The sequence below is a fragment of the Schistocerca nitens genome, chromosome 3 (assembly GCF_023898315.1).
Source record: "Schistocerca nitens isolate TAMUIC-IGC-003100 chromosome 3, iqSchNite1.1, whole genome shotgun sequence".
Lineage (NCBI taxonomy): Eukaryota > Metazoa > Arthropoda > Insecta > Orthoptera > Acrididae > Schistocerca > Schistocerca nitens.
In genome coordinates, this window is record NC_064616.1 from 794,550,482 (window position 1) to 794,565,579 (window position 15,098).

At 39.8% G+C, this 15,098-nt stretch overlaps 1 protein-coding gene across 1 annotated transcript in view; it reads left to right on the top strand.

Annotated features, from left to right (window-relative positions):
* The first annotated feature begins 7,422 nt into the window (after window positions 1–7,422).
* LOC126248813 (DNA mismatch repair protein Msh2) overlaps window positions 7,423–15,098 on the top strand; it is a 244,481-nt gene continuing 236,805 nt past the window's right edge. The window contains exon 1 of the mRNA XM_049950222.1: window positions 7,423–7,576. Coding sequence (XP_049806179.1) covers window positions 7,543–7,576 — 34 coding nt within the window. The 5' untranslated portion in view covers window positions 7,423–7,542. The remainder of the gene's footprint in view (window positions 7,577–15,098) is intronic.

Below are 15,098 nucleotides of genomic sequence, written 5' to 3' on the forward strand. Positions count from 1 at the left end.
GTATCTAGGGTGCACTCTATCCATAATTCAGATGACTCTCTTCTGCACAATGAAGACTTTATTAGCTCGTGACTGGTTTCCCCAGGACTTGATGTCATACATCATAAGTGAATGGAAATATCCATAGCAGACGAATTTGATTGTTTCCAAGTCACGAACAGATAAAATTGAGTGAATGGCAAATGCTGCCGAGTTCAGTCTTTAACATAGGTCAATGATGTGAACTGACTAGTTTAGAGTGTTGTTAATGTGTAATCCTGGGAATTTGGAACACTCAACTCTCCATATTTCTTTGTCACCACATTTTATTTCAGTATTTTCAAGTTTTTCGTTTGCTGTTTGAAACTGCATGAACTGAGTCTTCTTAAGATCGAGGAACTGACCATTAGAAGTGAACCAATCTAGAGATTCTTTGAATATAATGACCACAGAGTTCTCTAGACTGTGGTTTGGTACTTTCTCTATCATAATGATTGTGTCATCTGCAAAGAGGGTGAAGTTTGCTTTTTGTGTCATACACCATGGCAGATGATTGATAAAGATAAGGAACAAAACGAACCAAGCACTGAGCCCTGTGGTACTCCCCATTTTACTGTGCCCCACATCACAGCAAGCAGGTGGCATTGCAGCATTATGCAATACTATCTTCTGCCTTCTGTCATCTAAATATTATTCAAGCCATATCCCTACTTTACTAGATAAGCCATAGTGCTCAGCCTTTGTAAGTAGAATTCTGTGATCTACACATTTGATGTTATGTTTATTAAGATGATCCATGATTCTATGGAACTTAAGTTTCTCTAGGATTTTAGAATGAGTTATTAGCAATGAAACTGGATAATAGTTGGAAACCTCAGCTTTATCACCTTTTTCTGAACAGTGGCATAGAAATTGCATATTTGAGTCTACTGGGGACAGTACCTTGCTTTATAGATTCATTAAATATGTGACAGAGAACTTCAAGAATAAATTTTGCAGCAGTGCTACAGTACTCTCATAGATATGTTATCCACTCAGTGAAACGTTTATTTTTCATTTGGCTTATTACCTTCTCATTCTCATCAGTTGTGATATAAGGTATATGAATCTGACTTATTTTGCTTTCCATTGCTTTTTGAAGAACGTTCATGGCTTCAGTTATAGATCCTTTACAACCAGTTTGATCTGCCACATTTACAATGCTTCCATTATTACACACTTCGATACTGTCTGTATCTTCTGAAATTTTTCCTGTCTCCCTTTTGATCTCTTTCCATATAGCTTATATTTTATTATCTGAGTTGTCAGTATAAGATTTGATAAACATACTCTTGGATTTTTTAATTACATTCTTTAGAATGCTACAGTATAATTTGTGGTGCTCCTACCTTAAGATTAGTTAGAATTTCTTAGTGAAACATAAAGCATTCTCTTTGCTTTACACTCTGTTTTGATTCCCTTAGTGAGCCATTGCTTCCTGTACTCACTCAGGTTGGTACTAATTGCAGTTCTCTTATGAAATACATCTTCACAAAGGGTAATAAATTCATTTAGGAATAGATTAAATTGATCACTGTCATTTTTGGTCTGATATACTGTGTCCCATTCTAACTGCTGCAAATGTCTGCTGAAGGTTTCTAGATCTTTCTATTGATTAGTATAAACGACCTGTTGATAAAACTACTCTTTTTAGCAGGGCTTACATAATGCATTTTAACAGCTGCCCATCATAGTGAGAAAGGCCATTTAAAATTTGTGTTACACATATGTTATCAGTTCTGTTGCCGTCTACAAAGATATTGTCAATCAGACTTATGCAGTCCTTTGTTACTCTTGTGGGAAAGTCAACAGCTGCCCTCAGATTAAAAGAGGTCACTACATTCTCAAAATCTGTTCCATCATTATTATAAGTAAGGAAATTTACATTAAAGTCACCAAGCATGATAATTTCTCTGATTTTTGAGAACAGGCGAGTTAAAGTATTTTTGAGGAACACACTAAGCTTTTCTGTGGGCACTCTGTAAGCAGAAACCACAGAAATAGGCAGAGTATTGACATGGAGTTCCATGCAACAAGCCTCAAAATGTTGATCAACACAGTAATTTCTTACAGCAACAGACCTGTATGCTTTATTATTTTTAATATAAATTATAACCTTACCTTAATCCATTCAATTACAATGTTGTGTTGTGTATATATGACATCAGAACAAATATATATATCATAGTATCATCTCAATCCTTGCCTTCAAATGATTTTCAGTAAAACATAATATATTCACATTGTTTATTGCATTGCTGTCATTAATGTAAACAGACAACTGCTTCAGTTTGGTTCTTAGATTCATTATATTCTGGTGAAAAAACATGAAGTTTGTCATTCCCCAAAATCTTTGTTCTGACATCACTGTTTTGTTCTAAATTGTAGCTAGAAATTGTAGGAAGTGTACCTGCATGTTTCTGAGTTACGTTAGTCCTGGAACTGAGGCCAGGTACCAAAACTATGTAGAGTTGTGTGTTTCCTGGTTCTTGTGATTCTTCTGCTTGCCTCTGTCACTGCTGATGATGGTGCAACACATGAGATGGTGAAGGGTCTTGCACTGCTGAAGATTGTTAAGGCACTAATACTAATAAAAGGTCTTGAGCCACTGATGGGAGGGCAACAGCAGATGAAGCTTCTGACACTGCTGCTGATGAGTGCAGGGGTCAGCAGTTCTAGGTTTGATTGCTACATTTTGAGACTCCACAATCACTGGTGCTGCACATGAAGTTTGTGGTAATGATCCTGTTGATTTTCCATTGTTTGCACAGGTATGGTTGGGCCTTCTAAATTTACCACTACTGGCAGCGAAAATGGAATGTTGTTTACTTTACTTGTTGACAGAACAGCGTCTATTATTTCAGCAGGTATGACTTTCTTACTTGTTATTTTTGTGCAGACCATGAGTTGTAAAATGCTCTATTACAGAGCCATCAATTGGTATGAAAATGGCACTGGGAAATGGCAATTTGGTGTAGTTTCCTGTCAGTGCTCATTATTTCTATATTAACACAATTATTCTACATACATCAAAAAAAGTTCTGCATCAGCTCGGTTCTGAGAGTTCCAGGACCAGTGCAGAAAATTGGAATAGAGATCAACATAAATATCTTTTCCAGCCTTTTTATTGCTCATGAAAACCACACATTGCATGTTGTACCACCATACAACGAGATCTTCAGAGGTGGTGGTCCAGATTGCTGTACACACCAGTGCCTCTAATACCCAGTAGCATGTCCTCTTGCTTCGATGCATGCCTGTATTCGTCGTAGCATACCATCCACAAGTTCATCAAGGCACTGTTAGCCCAGATTGTCCCACTCCTCAACAGTCATTCAGTTTAGACCCCCCAGAGTGGTTGGTGGGTCACGTCGTCCATCCACAGCCCTTTTCAAATCTATCCCAGGCATGTTCGGTGAATGCCTCATCAATATGCTGCCAATATGATTGCACTATCAGTTGGAGGGTGGCATTAACGTATCGTACAGCCGTTACAGCACCTTCCATGACAACCACTGGTGTACGTCGGCCCAACATAATGCCACCCCAAAACAGCAGGGAACCTCCATCTTGCTACACTTACTGGACAGTGTGTCTAAGGCGTTCAGCCTGACCAGGTTGCCTCTAAATACGTCTCCGCCGATTGTCTGGTTGAAGGCATATGTGACACTCATTGGTTAAGAGAACATGATGCCAATCATGAGAGGTCCATTCGGCATGTTGTTGTTTCCACCTGTATGGCACTGAATGGTATCGTGTTTGCAAAGATGGACCTCGCCATGGACGTTTGGAAAGAAGTTGCGCATCATGCAGCCTACTGTGCACAGTTTTATTCGTAACACGATGTCCTATGGTTGCATGAAAAGCGTTATTCAACATGGTGGCGTTATTGTCAGGATTCCATAATCCGTAGGTAGCGGGCTTACACTGCAGTAATATCCCTTAGGCGGCCTGAGCGAGGCATGTCATCGACAGTTCCTGACTCTCTGCATCTCTTCGATGTCCAAACAACATCACTTTCGTTCACTCCAACACACCTGGATACTTCTCTTGTTGAGAGCCCCTCCTGGGACAAAGTAACAATTCTGACGCGATCGAACCGCGGTATTGACCGTCTAGGCATGGTTGAACTACAGTCAACACGAGCCGTGTACCGCCTTCCTGGTGGAATGACTGGAACTGATCGGCTGTCGGACCCGCTCTGTCTAATAGGCACTGCTCATGCATGGTTGTTTACATCTTTGGGCGGGTTCAGTGACATCTCTGAACAGTCAAAGGGACTGTGTCTGTGATACAATATCCACAGTGGACGGCTATCTTCAGGAGTTCTGGGACTTTGGGTGATGCAAAACTTTCTTTGATTTGTGTATTAAATCATACCTCTGTGGAATAGCCACAACACAGAAGATAATATGTGTGTTATTTCGAAGTTTATTTTTCAAAAGCCTCATTGCTTGCCTACTTTCATTACAGTAAACGTCGTTTGCACCTCCTATTACAATAAACTTGCTTCCAGATTGTAACGATCTTTCACATTTTTTTTAGAATTTCAGATATAGGGGCTCTTGGTTTTACAGTTTCAGTTATGTCAAGTCTTTGTTGAGCATTGCGCAAAATTTCGGTGTTTCCTTTACCATGGCAGTCGGAAAAACAAGGAATTTGCCGTTTTTCTTCGGTACATGGTTTATGTACGATTGACTTTTTCGATCACTTTTGTTCGAAAATTTCTTACTATCTTCCCAGTCATCAGTTTTCCTTGTCGTCCCTTTTCCTTCGGATTTAAAGTCTTCATGTTCAAGAATATCAAATTTGTTCTCCGTTTGTAGCACAAATTTCTCTTTTATTCGCACTAAACAAGTTGAGTTCTTAGGTCTAATATGTCTTTCCGTTAGTTTTCGTCCTGCACATATTCTTCAGTTTTGACTTGCATTAATACTGATTTCATATTCCGCAAATAATTTTCTGTTACGGAAACTTCTTTTCTGAGTACTTCTACCACAGATTCTTCCAAACCAACATGAAGTCCATGCTCACAATTTTTTGACAGTTACAGTCTGTTAAAGTACGTTCACACTAAAGATTACTTGTATTTAAATTCGACAAACATAGATGAGCGCACAGACGTATCACTGGGCACATTCGAACACCCTTTATCGGTGTTCTTTCACCCGCTATACAGTTTAAGTTAATTAAATTCGGAAATTTAACAGAACGATTCACGGCTATGTATACACATGGCTCCTTTTTGTATTGGATGAAACCTATTTTCGGATTCAAAATTTGGGTTTCATCTTCCTTGTATTTAACTCTTGTCATAGCTCTCTAATACCATAAACTGCGCTATAAAATTCGTACTCGACCATATGATTTCCATTGACGCCACATTGACAGCTGTGCAACTAAGTAGAATTTATGTCGTTCTATGTGAACGGTAGCTCACGATGCCAATACAGCAAGCCACAAAAATGCGTTTGTGAATCCGGCTTTGGACTGTAACGATACCTTCAGAACTGAGACATCTATCAATAATAGAGGTGGCAAAAAATAACGTAACTGATAGAAATAACCGGTTACTGAGAAGTAACGGTTACTGCGATAACTGTTCCTCTGATTCTGGCAGTTATTTCAATAACTGTTTAGTGTCAACAGTGCCTCGCGCCATCTGTTGACCGAAGATCGTACTGCGCATTTGGAAGGCGTTCTATAGACCATGGGAATTACTGTGAGACTGCGCGCCATCTGTTGATAAGAACTGTGTACTATTTCGTTGGCCTTCGTTACTTTTAGCATAAACAATTAAATAAAGTTAATGTCCGAGCTGTGGCTGATAGGAGCTGCAGTACAGGCATTAACAAGTACGGTCGTTCCCTTAAGCCACCGCCTTACGTGTTAATTTAGCTTGGACGGGTAGTACAAGGAAAGTTACTAAGGAATTCGAGCGACTATGGAAATAACTGTCAGAGACCGGTATTCTCCTCTGGCAGTTATCGTTTTTTGGCTCGTAGTTCTAGTTCTCTGGTAGTTATCGGGCTACCACCAGAGATAACCTGGAAGCTGGTAACGGAATAACTGTGTGTCTAGACGTTCCTGACTCGGTGACTCCAGTTAAAGGTCGTAGTTCCAGGTGATATTTCCAGAGAGGATAGTAACTGGAGCGAACAAATATTTTCGTACTGCTGGCCATCGCGAATGACAAATAACATGTCAGAAAGTATAACATAATGCAGTGGAATATAATAATTATTATCCTCATCATTTGTCAGGAGATTGTCAAAATATGTGAATATATCACAGTAACTGCTAATATTTACAGAATTGGTACACTGACAGAATAAAACACAGTTACGTACTTTTAATAAATTTATCGTACACAGAATACCCGATCTTGACTATTGCAACCAAGTGCTGTCAAAACTGAAATATAGCAGAATTTTTACCTTAGCTGGTCTATCAGTCTCTGTTACGATATTCATCTACAGAGTAGAAGGAGGGGTGAATGGAAGCGTCTGATTCCACCCGTCTGCTTCGACGTAAAGGTGTTGTGGTGTGTGAATGTCATTACGGCACGGTGTTTATGAGCTGGTTTTTGTGTGTGTGTGTGGGGGGGGGGGGGGGGGCTGTCGATCTAGGTTGCAGTGCCGGAATTTGCTGGTGGTAATAATTTTTTTTTTCTTGCTGTGATGTTTTGGGTATTTATGAAGTATTGAATGTGATTTAATTTATGTAGGGATGATTGATTTGTGGACTTCCCCAATAGGACTAGCTTTTACAGCACAGGAGTAAACGAATCTGTCACATTACGTATATTTTTTGTTGTATTACAAGGCTGTACACTTTATTCTATTATATGAGCAGCACAAGAAATTAAGCTTCGAATTTAACCTACAGTACTCAGTTTACATATTAGTTCATACTTAAAAACGCACGTTGTTAACATTTTACTTAAACAGTGCTTTGGCGAAGTTCCGCGTACGTTCTGTCGCAGCTGCGAAGATAATATTTCTAATAGCGACCGATAACCTACAAACATATAATATGAAACACTAATAATCGTTCTAACATCAACTAAAATGTACCCGGAGTTAATAAGCTAAGGTTATGACACGATTCATACGACATTCCTGCTATTTCACACTACTCGCAGTTATACTGATAACTAAACTGATGGATACCAACTATGTCGTTATTTAACTGTCGGAGTATTCGGTATTCGCTAGCGAAAAATAACTTGGCATTATTAATAACGGTTAACGATAACGGTTATCAAAGAATAACTGGAACTGTGATAACGGTTACTCCAGAATAACCGTTTGGCCCACCTCTAATCAATAACTTCGAGAAAGTCAAAGTATATCTTTGAAAGAAGCGCATCCACAGTACCTATTGTAACGTATATACAAGTAAAGGCACGTAGTATATAGCATATCTTCCGGAGAGAGCTTAGGAGTAGGAGGGAAATTGATTGTGTTGTGTGTATGTTCGTGTTGTTAAGTTGCAATTGAGCAGTTTAAGTGTTGTATCGACATGGGAGATGCTAAAGGCCCATATTTGAATTTAGGTATGTATTTGAAGTACTTGTGAACAGATTTATGTTTTAAAAGTATGAGTCGTCCCAAATAAGGTGCTCGTGGATAAGTCGTGTTTCATATCTGTTGACGCTGATACTTCTTTCCATTCTGAACATGAGAAAGACCTCAAACCATCATGCCGTATTATTGTTACTGAGCAAATTCTTTGTCAGTACCCGTTTCAGAATAGCTGTTACCTTGAGTTTGACTTTGTGATTTCTACATTAAGTTTCTTACTTTTACTTAGTGACCATTTCAGTTTCGCTTTGTGTGAGGTGCTTTTGTGACATGTTCCACATCCTTGGAAATCTCCTCGCGTTGAATGTACGAAACAAAAGTGCATTCAACCTAAAACGCCAGTGCTTTTGTTTTACTGGTGGAAAGGTACATACCAGTATTGTCATATCCCAGATCTCAGTTTTTAATCACTGTAAGCTGCCGTTTCTGAAGTTAGGATAGAGGTCTTAAAATAGGGTGCGTTTTTATGCACTGAAGCTTCACTGAAATTAATTTTGTAATTGATAGAAGTGAATGAGAAATATAATAAATGATCATTTGTGGAATTCAGTTCTTTGCCTAGGTACTACACTTCGTTGCGCTTTCACTAGTTTGTGTGATCATAGCCGTATATGAAGGTAAAGGAGACCCAATACATTAGGTACAGGTATTTTTCTTTTAAATCTTGCTGCCAAAAATGGAAGTATCCATGCAAACACAATGAAGTAGTGTATTGTAAATATTGTTGTTATGAAATGTGGTGAATGAAAGAATCCTTGTTCCTCTGTTTTTTACCATACTTTCGGAACACTTTTCTTTAGTTTTTCACAAAACTATATCGATTGTCAAATTACCGTATCGTTACTCTAGTCATGGCTGCTATCTGGCACTCCCACTGTTGTGTATCATTAGGTCTGTCACACATCCTGCCAGCAATTAACTGAAGAAGGTATTTCAGATCGTAGTGTGGTTAGAGATTAGTTACTGAGCACTAATAAAAATGCTGTATGGCTCAATGTTTATGTGCTCGAATGAAATCCAAATATTGCTTTCACCACTGGCATTTGTGTGTGTGTGTGTGTGTGTGTGTGTGTGTGTGTGTGTGTGTGTGAGAGAGAGAGAGAGAGAGAGAGAGAGTGCAGCCCTTAGGTTATGGACAGTTTTAGCTTGATTGATAAAAAGGATGATACTAAAAGGAAGATTTTTCGGAAGCAGTGGCCATGTAACAAGTTATATTTAGGAGAAGTAGAAAAAAAAAGAATAACTAATACTTGTGAACAGTTGCACTTTCTGAGAAACAGCAGTTGTTGCTAGAGATGGGTAGTGTCCTCCTCCCCTTCCTACCGTGAAATTTTGTCTTTGGCGACTGAATGATCATAGTATACCCCAAGGTTTAAATTAGGTTGTAAAGTAATAACTTAAATTTAAGTTGGTGAAGCCAATGAATGGAAATGCGGATTAAAGATTTTGGTAACAGATTTGTCCGTAACACAGCCTCATGTCTACATTCGCATCATATTTTCCTTACGGTGTGTGGTGGATGGTACTTTGTGTACCACTGTATTTTCATAATTTTCCTGCTCCAGTCGGGAATGGTTCACGGGAAGAATGATTGCTGGTAAGTCTCTGTGTGGACTCGAATCTGCTTTTTATCTTCACGGTCTTTATGCGAGATGTATGTAGGAGGGAGTAATATATTGGTTGACTCCTCTAAAGACATATGCTCTTGGAATTTTAACAGTAGACCGTACTTTGATGCAGACTGCCTCTCTTACAGCTTTCGTAACTGGAGTTGACTGAGCACCTCCATGATGCTTTTCCTCTTCCTAAACAAAACGTGTTGCTCTTCTTCGAATCTGTCCAATGTCTTCCATCAGTTCTATCTGGTATGGATCCAAGACTGACGAGCAATACACAAGTATTCATCAAAGTAGTGTTTGTTAGCTACTGCTCCTGTCGATGGACTACATTTCCTGAGGATTTGTCCAGTGAATCTGTCTAGCATCTGCCTTAACCATGATCAATATTATGTAATTGTTCCATTTAAAATTGCTCTGTTCACTTACTCCTAATTATTTTACCTGCTTGCATTGATTGTTCTGCAGTCGTGTAATCGTACAATAAAGGTTCTTCTGTGAATGTATTTGCAATACATTACATTTGTTTATGTTGAGGGGTTAGTTGCAACTTCCTGCGCCATATGTCAATCCATTGCAGGTCTTCCTGCAGTTCGCTACAGTTTTCTAGTGTTTAAACTTTTCAATATAGAATAGCGCCCTCTGTGAAAAATGTGGGACTTCTGATGTTATATACTAGATCATGTATATGAGTGTTGTGAAAAGTAATGGTCCTGTAATACCTACTTTGGGCACCCCCAAAGTTACTTTTGCGTCTGAAGACTTCGCACTGTTGACAATGACATGCTGTGTTCTGTTTGCGAGAAAAACGTCAGTACATTTACACAGTTGATCTGATATTTTGATCATTAAGCGGCAGTGCAGAACTTTATTGAACTCCTTCCACAAATCAAGGAACACTGCATCTATCTGGACACCTGTGTCTACTGCTTTCTGCATCCAATGGATGCACGTAGTGAGCTGGGTTTCACACGGTCATTATTTTCAGAACCTGTGCTGATTCCTATTGAGAATATTATGTCACCAGAAATGTCAGAACAAACGAGCATAAAACATTTTCCAAAATGTGTAACAGACTGACATTAGAGATATAGGTCTAGGCCTATAGTTTTGTGCATATGTTCGACAATTCTTCTTCAGAATGGAAATGGGCTGTGCTGTTTTCCACTCATTTGGAACACTTCGCTCTTAGAGGGAACTACAGTACATTGCTGCTAGAGGAGGGCCAAGTTCTTTCACATAATTAAATTGATACCTATTCAAGTCTAACAGTCTTTCCTCTGTTGAGTATTTTTAGTTGCTTTTCTATCTCTTAGTCACATTTCACTAGTTGTCATTCATGCAATGATTTAATGGTAGAACTACAGTGTGGTCTTCCTCTGTGAAACAGTTTTGCATTTTGGCCTTTTCTCTGTCATCCTCTGTTTCAATGCCTAATGATCACATTGTGTTTGGGTAGATGGCTTTGATCTGTTTACTGATTCAACATCAGACCAAACCGAGCGAGGTGGCGCAGTGGTTAGCACACTGGACTCGCATTCGGGAGAACGACGGTTCAATCCCGTCTCCGGCCATCCTGATTTAGGTTTTCCGTGATTTCCATAAATCGCTTCAGGCAAATGCCGGGATGGTTCCTTTGAAAGGGCACGACCGATTTCCTTCCCTCACCCGAGCTTGCGCTCCGTCTCTAATGACCTCGTTGTCGGCGGGACGTTAAACACTAATCTCCTCCTCCATCAGACCAAAACTTGTTCAGATATTCTGTCCAGTTGGTAGATAGAATTTTACCTTCAAATATGCTGAACACATTAGCCTTGGTCTTCCGTAATGCTAATTTTGGCCTTGTTTAGTTTTTGTTTTTCTGTGAGGTTTTGGCTATGTTTAATGTGCAGTGAAGATCTCTCTTCTTTTATAGCACTTTCTAATGCGGTTGTTGTACCGTGGCAGGTCTTTTTTCTCCCTCCTACTTTACATGGCACATACCTGCCTAAAACAAATTGTCCAATGCTCTTGAAATTTGTCCATTGATACTTAATATTGTAAATGCTGGAGCTGAAATTTTCACGTTTACCTGCCCAGTAATCCGAAATTTGTTTCTTTTCACTCTCACTAAGAAGAAAGATCTTTCTACCTTTCTTTGTATTCTTTATTTACTGCTGTATTCAGTGATGCTATAATGGGCTTATGATCACTGATTTCTTGTTCTGTGGCAATTCGAAAAGTTACTCTCTTTGTCACCAGCAGGCCAAAGATGTTACCTACATGAGTCAGTCCTCTGATTAACTGTTCAAGGTTATTTTCAGATAAGGCACTTAGAACAGTTCCGCAAGATTCCCTGTCCTAGTACTCAACCTAATCACTTGAATCTCTGAGTCTATATCTGGTAAGTTGAAGTCACTACCTAAAACTATAGCATGACAATGAAATTTTTGCGAAATATTCAGCAGTTTCCTCCTCCAGTGTTCCACCACCACTGTTGCTGAGGCAGGGAATTTATAAAAGCATCCAGTGACCATGTTTATTCCACCTTTGACACTTACCTTTGCCCAATTTATTTTGCTTTCTGATTATGTACTATTCTCACTAGATATTATTGTATTCTTAATTGGGTTAAACCCCCCCTCCCCCCCCCCCCCCATGAACCATGGACCTTGCCGTTGGTGGGGAGGCTTGCGTGCCTCAGCGATACAGATAGCCGTACCGTAGGTACAACCACAACGGAGGGGTATCTGTTGAGAGGCCAGACAAACGTGTGATTCCTGAAGAGGGGCAGCAGCCTTTTCAGTAGTTGCAAGGGCAACAGTCTGGATGATTGACTGATCAGGCCTTGCAACAATAACCAAAACGGCCTTGCTGTGCTGGTACTGCAAACGGCTGAAAGCAAGGGGAAACTACGGCCGTAATTTTTCCCGAGGGCATGCAGCTTTACATGATGATGGCGTCCTCTTGGGTAAAATATTCCGGAGGTAATATAGTCCCCCATTCGGATCTCCGGGCGGGGACTACTAAAGAGGATGTCATTATCAGGACAAAGAAAACTGGCGCTATATGGATCGGAGCATGGAATGTCAGCTCTCTTAATCGGGCAGGTAGGTTAGAAAATTTGAAAAGGGAAATGGATAGGTTAAAGTTAGACATAGTGGGAATTAGTGAAATTCGGTGGCAGGAGGAACAAGACTTCTGGTCAGGTGACTACAGGGTTATAAACACAAAGTCAAATAGGGGTAATGCAGGAGTAGGTTTAATAATGAATAGCAAAATAGGAACGCAGGTAAGCTACTACAAACAGCTTAGTGAACGCATTATTGTGGCCAAGATAGATACGAAGCCCACACCTACTACAGTAGTACAAGTTTATATGCCAACTAGCTCTGCAGATGACGAAGAAATTGAAGAAATGTATGATGAAATAAAAGAAATTATTCAGATAGTGAAGGGAGACGAAAATTTAATAGTCATGGGTGACTGGAATTCGAGTGTAGGAAAAGGGAGAGAAGAAAACGTAGTAGGTGAATATGGATTGGGGCTAAGAAATGAAAGAGGAAGCCGCCTGGTAGAATTTTGCACAGAGCACAACTTAATCATAGCTAACACTTGGTTCAAGAATCATGAAAGAAGGTTATATACATGGAAGAACCCTGGAGATACTAAAAGGTATCAGATAGGTTATATAATGGTAAGACAGAGATTTAGGTACGAGGTTTTAAATTGTAGGACATTTCCAGGGGCAGATGTGGACTCGGACCACAATCTATTGGTTATGACCTGTAGATTAAAACTGAAGAAACTGCAAAAAGGTGGGAATTTAAGGAGATGGGACCTGGATAAACTGAAAGAACTAGAGGTTGTACAGAGTTTCAGGGAGAGCATAAGGGAACAATTGACAGGAATGGGGGAAAGAAATACAGTAGAAGAAGAATGGCTAGCTTTGAGGGATGAAGAAGTGAAGGCAGCAGAGGATCAAGTAGGTAAAAAGACAAGGGCTAGTAGAAATCCTTGGGTAACAGAAGAAATATTGAATTTAATTGATGATAGGAGAAAATATAAAAATGCAGTAAATGAAGCAGGCAAAAAGGAATACAAACGTCTCAAAAATGAGATCGACAGGAAGTGCAAAATGGCTAAGCAGGGATGGCTAGAGGACAAATGTAAGGATGTAGAGGCTTATCTCACTAGGGGTAAGATAGATACTGCCTACAGGAAAATTAAAGAGACCTTTGGAGATAAGAGAACTACTTGTATGAACATCAAGAGCTCAGATGGAAACCAAGTTCTAAGCAAAGAAGGGAAAGCAGAAAGGTGGAAGGAGTATATAGAGGGTCTATACAAGGGCGATGTACTTGAGGACAATATTATGGAAATGGAAGAGGATGTAGATGAAGATGAAATGGGAGATACGATACTGCGTGAAGAGTTTGACAGAGCACTGAAAGACCTGAGTCGAAACAAGGCCCCCGGAGTAGACAACATTCCATTGGAACTACTGACGGCCTTGGGAGAGCCAGTCCTGACAAAACTCTACCATCTGGTGAGCAAGATGTATGAAACAGGCGAAATACCCTCAGACTTCAAGAAGAATATAATAATTCCAATCCCAAAGAAAGCAGGTGTTGACAGATGTGAAAATTACCGAACAATCAGTTTAATAAGCCACAGCTGCAAAATACTAACACGAATTCTTTACAGACGAATGGAAAAACTAGTAGAAGCCGACCTCGGGGAAGATCAGTTTGGATTCCGTAGAAATATTGGGACACGTGAGGCAATACTGACCTTACGACTTATCTTAGAAGAAAGAATAAGGAAAGGCAAACCTACGTTTCTAGCATTTGTAGACTTAGAGAAAGCTTTTGACAATGTTGACTGGAATACTCTCTTTCAAATTCTAAAGGTGGCAGGGGTAAAATACGGGGAGTGAAAGGCTATTTACAATTTGTACAGAAACCAGATGGCAGTTATAAGAGTCGAGGGACATGAAAGGGAAGCAGTGGTTGGGAAGGGAGTAAGACAGGGTTGTAGCCTCTCCCCGATGTTATTCAATCTGTATATTGAGCAAGCAGTAAAGGAAACAAAAGAAAAATTCGGAGTAGGTATTAAAATCCATGGAGAAGAAATAAAAACTTTGAGGTTTGCCGATGACATTGTAATTTTGTCAGAGACAGCAAAGGACTTGGAAGAGCAGTTGAACGGAATGGATGGTGTCTTGAAGGGAGGATATAAGATGAACATCAACAAAAGCAAAACGAGGATAATGGAATGTAGTCGAATTAAGTTGGGTGATGTTGAGGGTGTTAGATTAGGAAATGAGACACTTAAAGTAGTAAAGGAGTTTTGCTATTTGGGGAGCAAAATAACTGATGATGGTCGAAGTAGAGAGGATATAAAATGTAGACTGGCAATGGCAAGGAAAGCGTTTCTTACGAAGAGAAATTTGTTAACATCGAGTATAGATTTAAGTGTCAGGAAGTCATTTCTGAAAGTATTTGTATGGAGTGTAGCCATGTATGGAAGTGAAACATGGACGGTAAATAGTTTGGACAAGAAGAGAATAGAAGCTTTCGAAATGTGGTGCTACAGAAGAATGCTGAAGATTAGATGGGTAGATCACATAACTAATGAGGAGGTACTGAATAGGATTGGGGAGAAGAGGAGTTTGTGGCACAACTTGACCAGAAGAAGGGATCGGTTGGTAGGACATGTTCTGAGGCATCAAGGGATCACCAATTTAGTGTTGGAGGGCAGCGTGGAGGGTAAAAATCGTAGGGGGAGACCAAGAGATGAATACACTAAGCAGATTCAGATGGATGTAGGTTGCAGTAGGTACTGGGAGATGAAGAAGCTTGCACAGGATAGAGTAGCATGGAGAGCTGCATCAAAC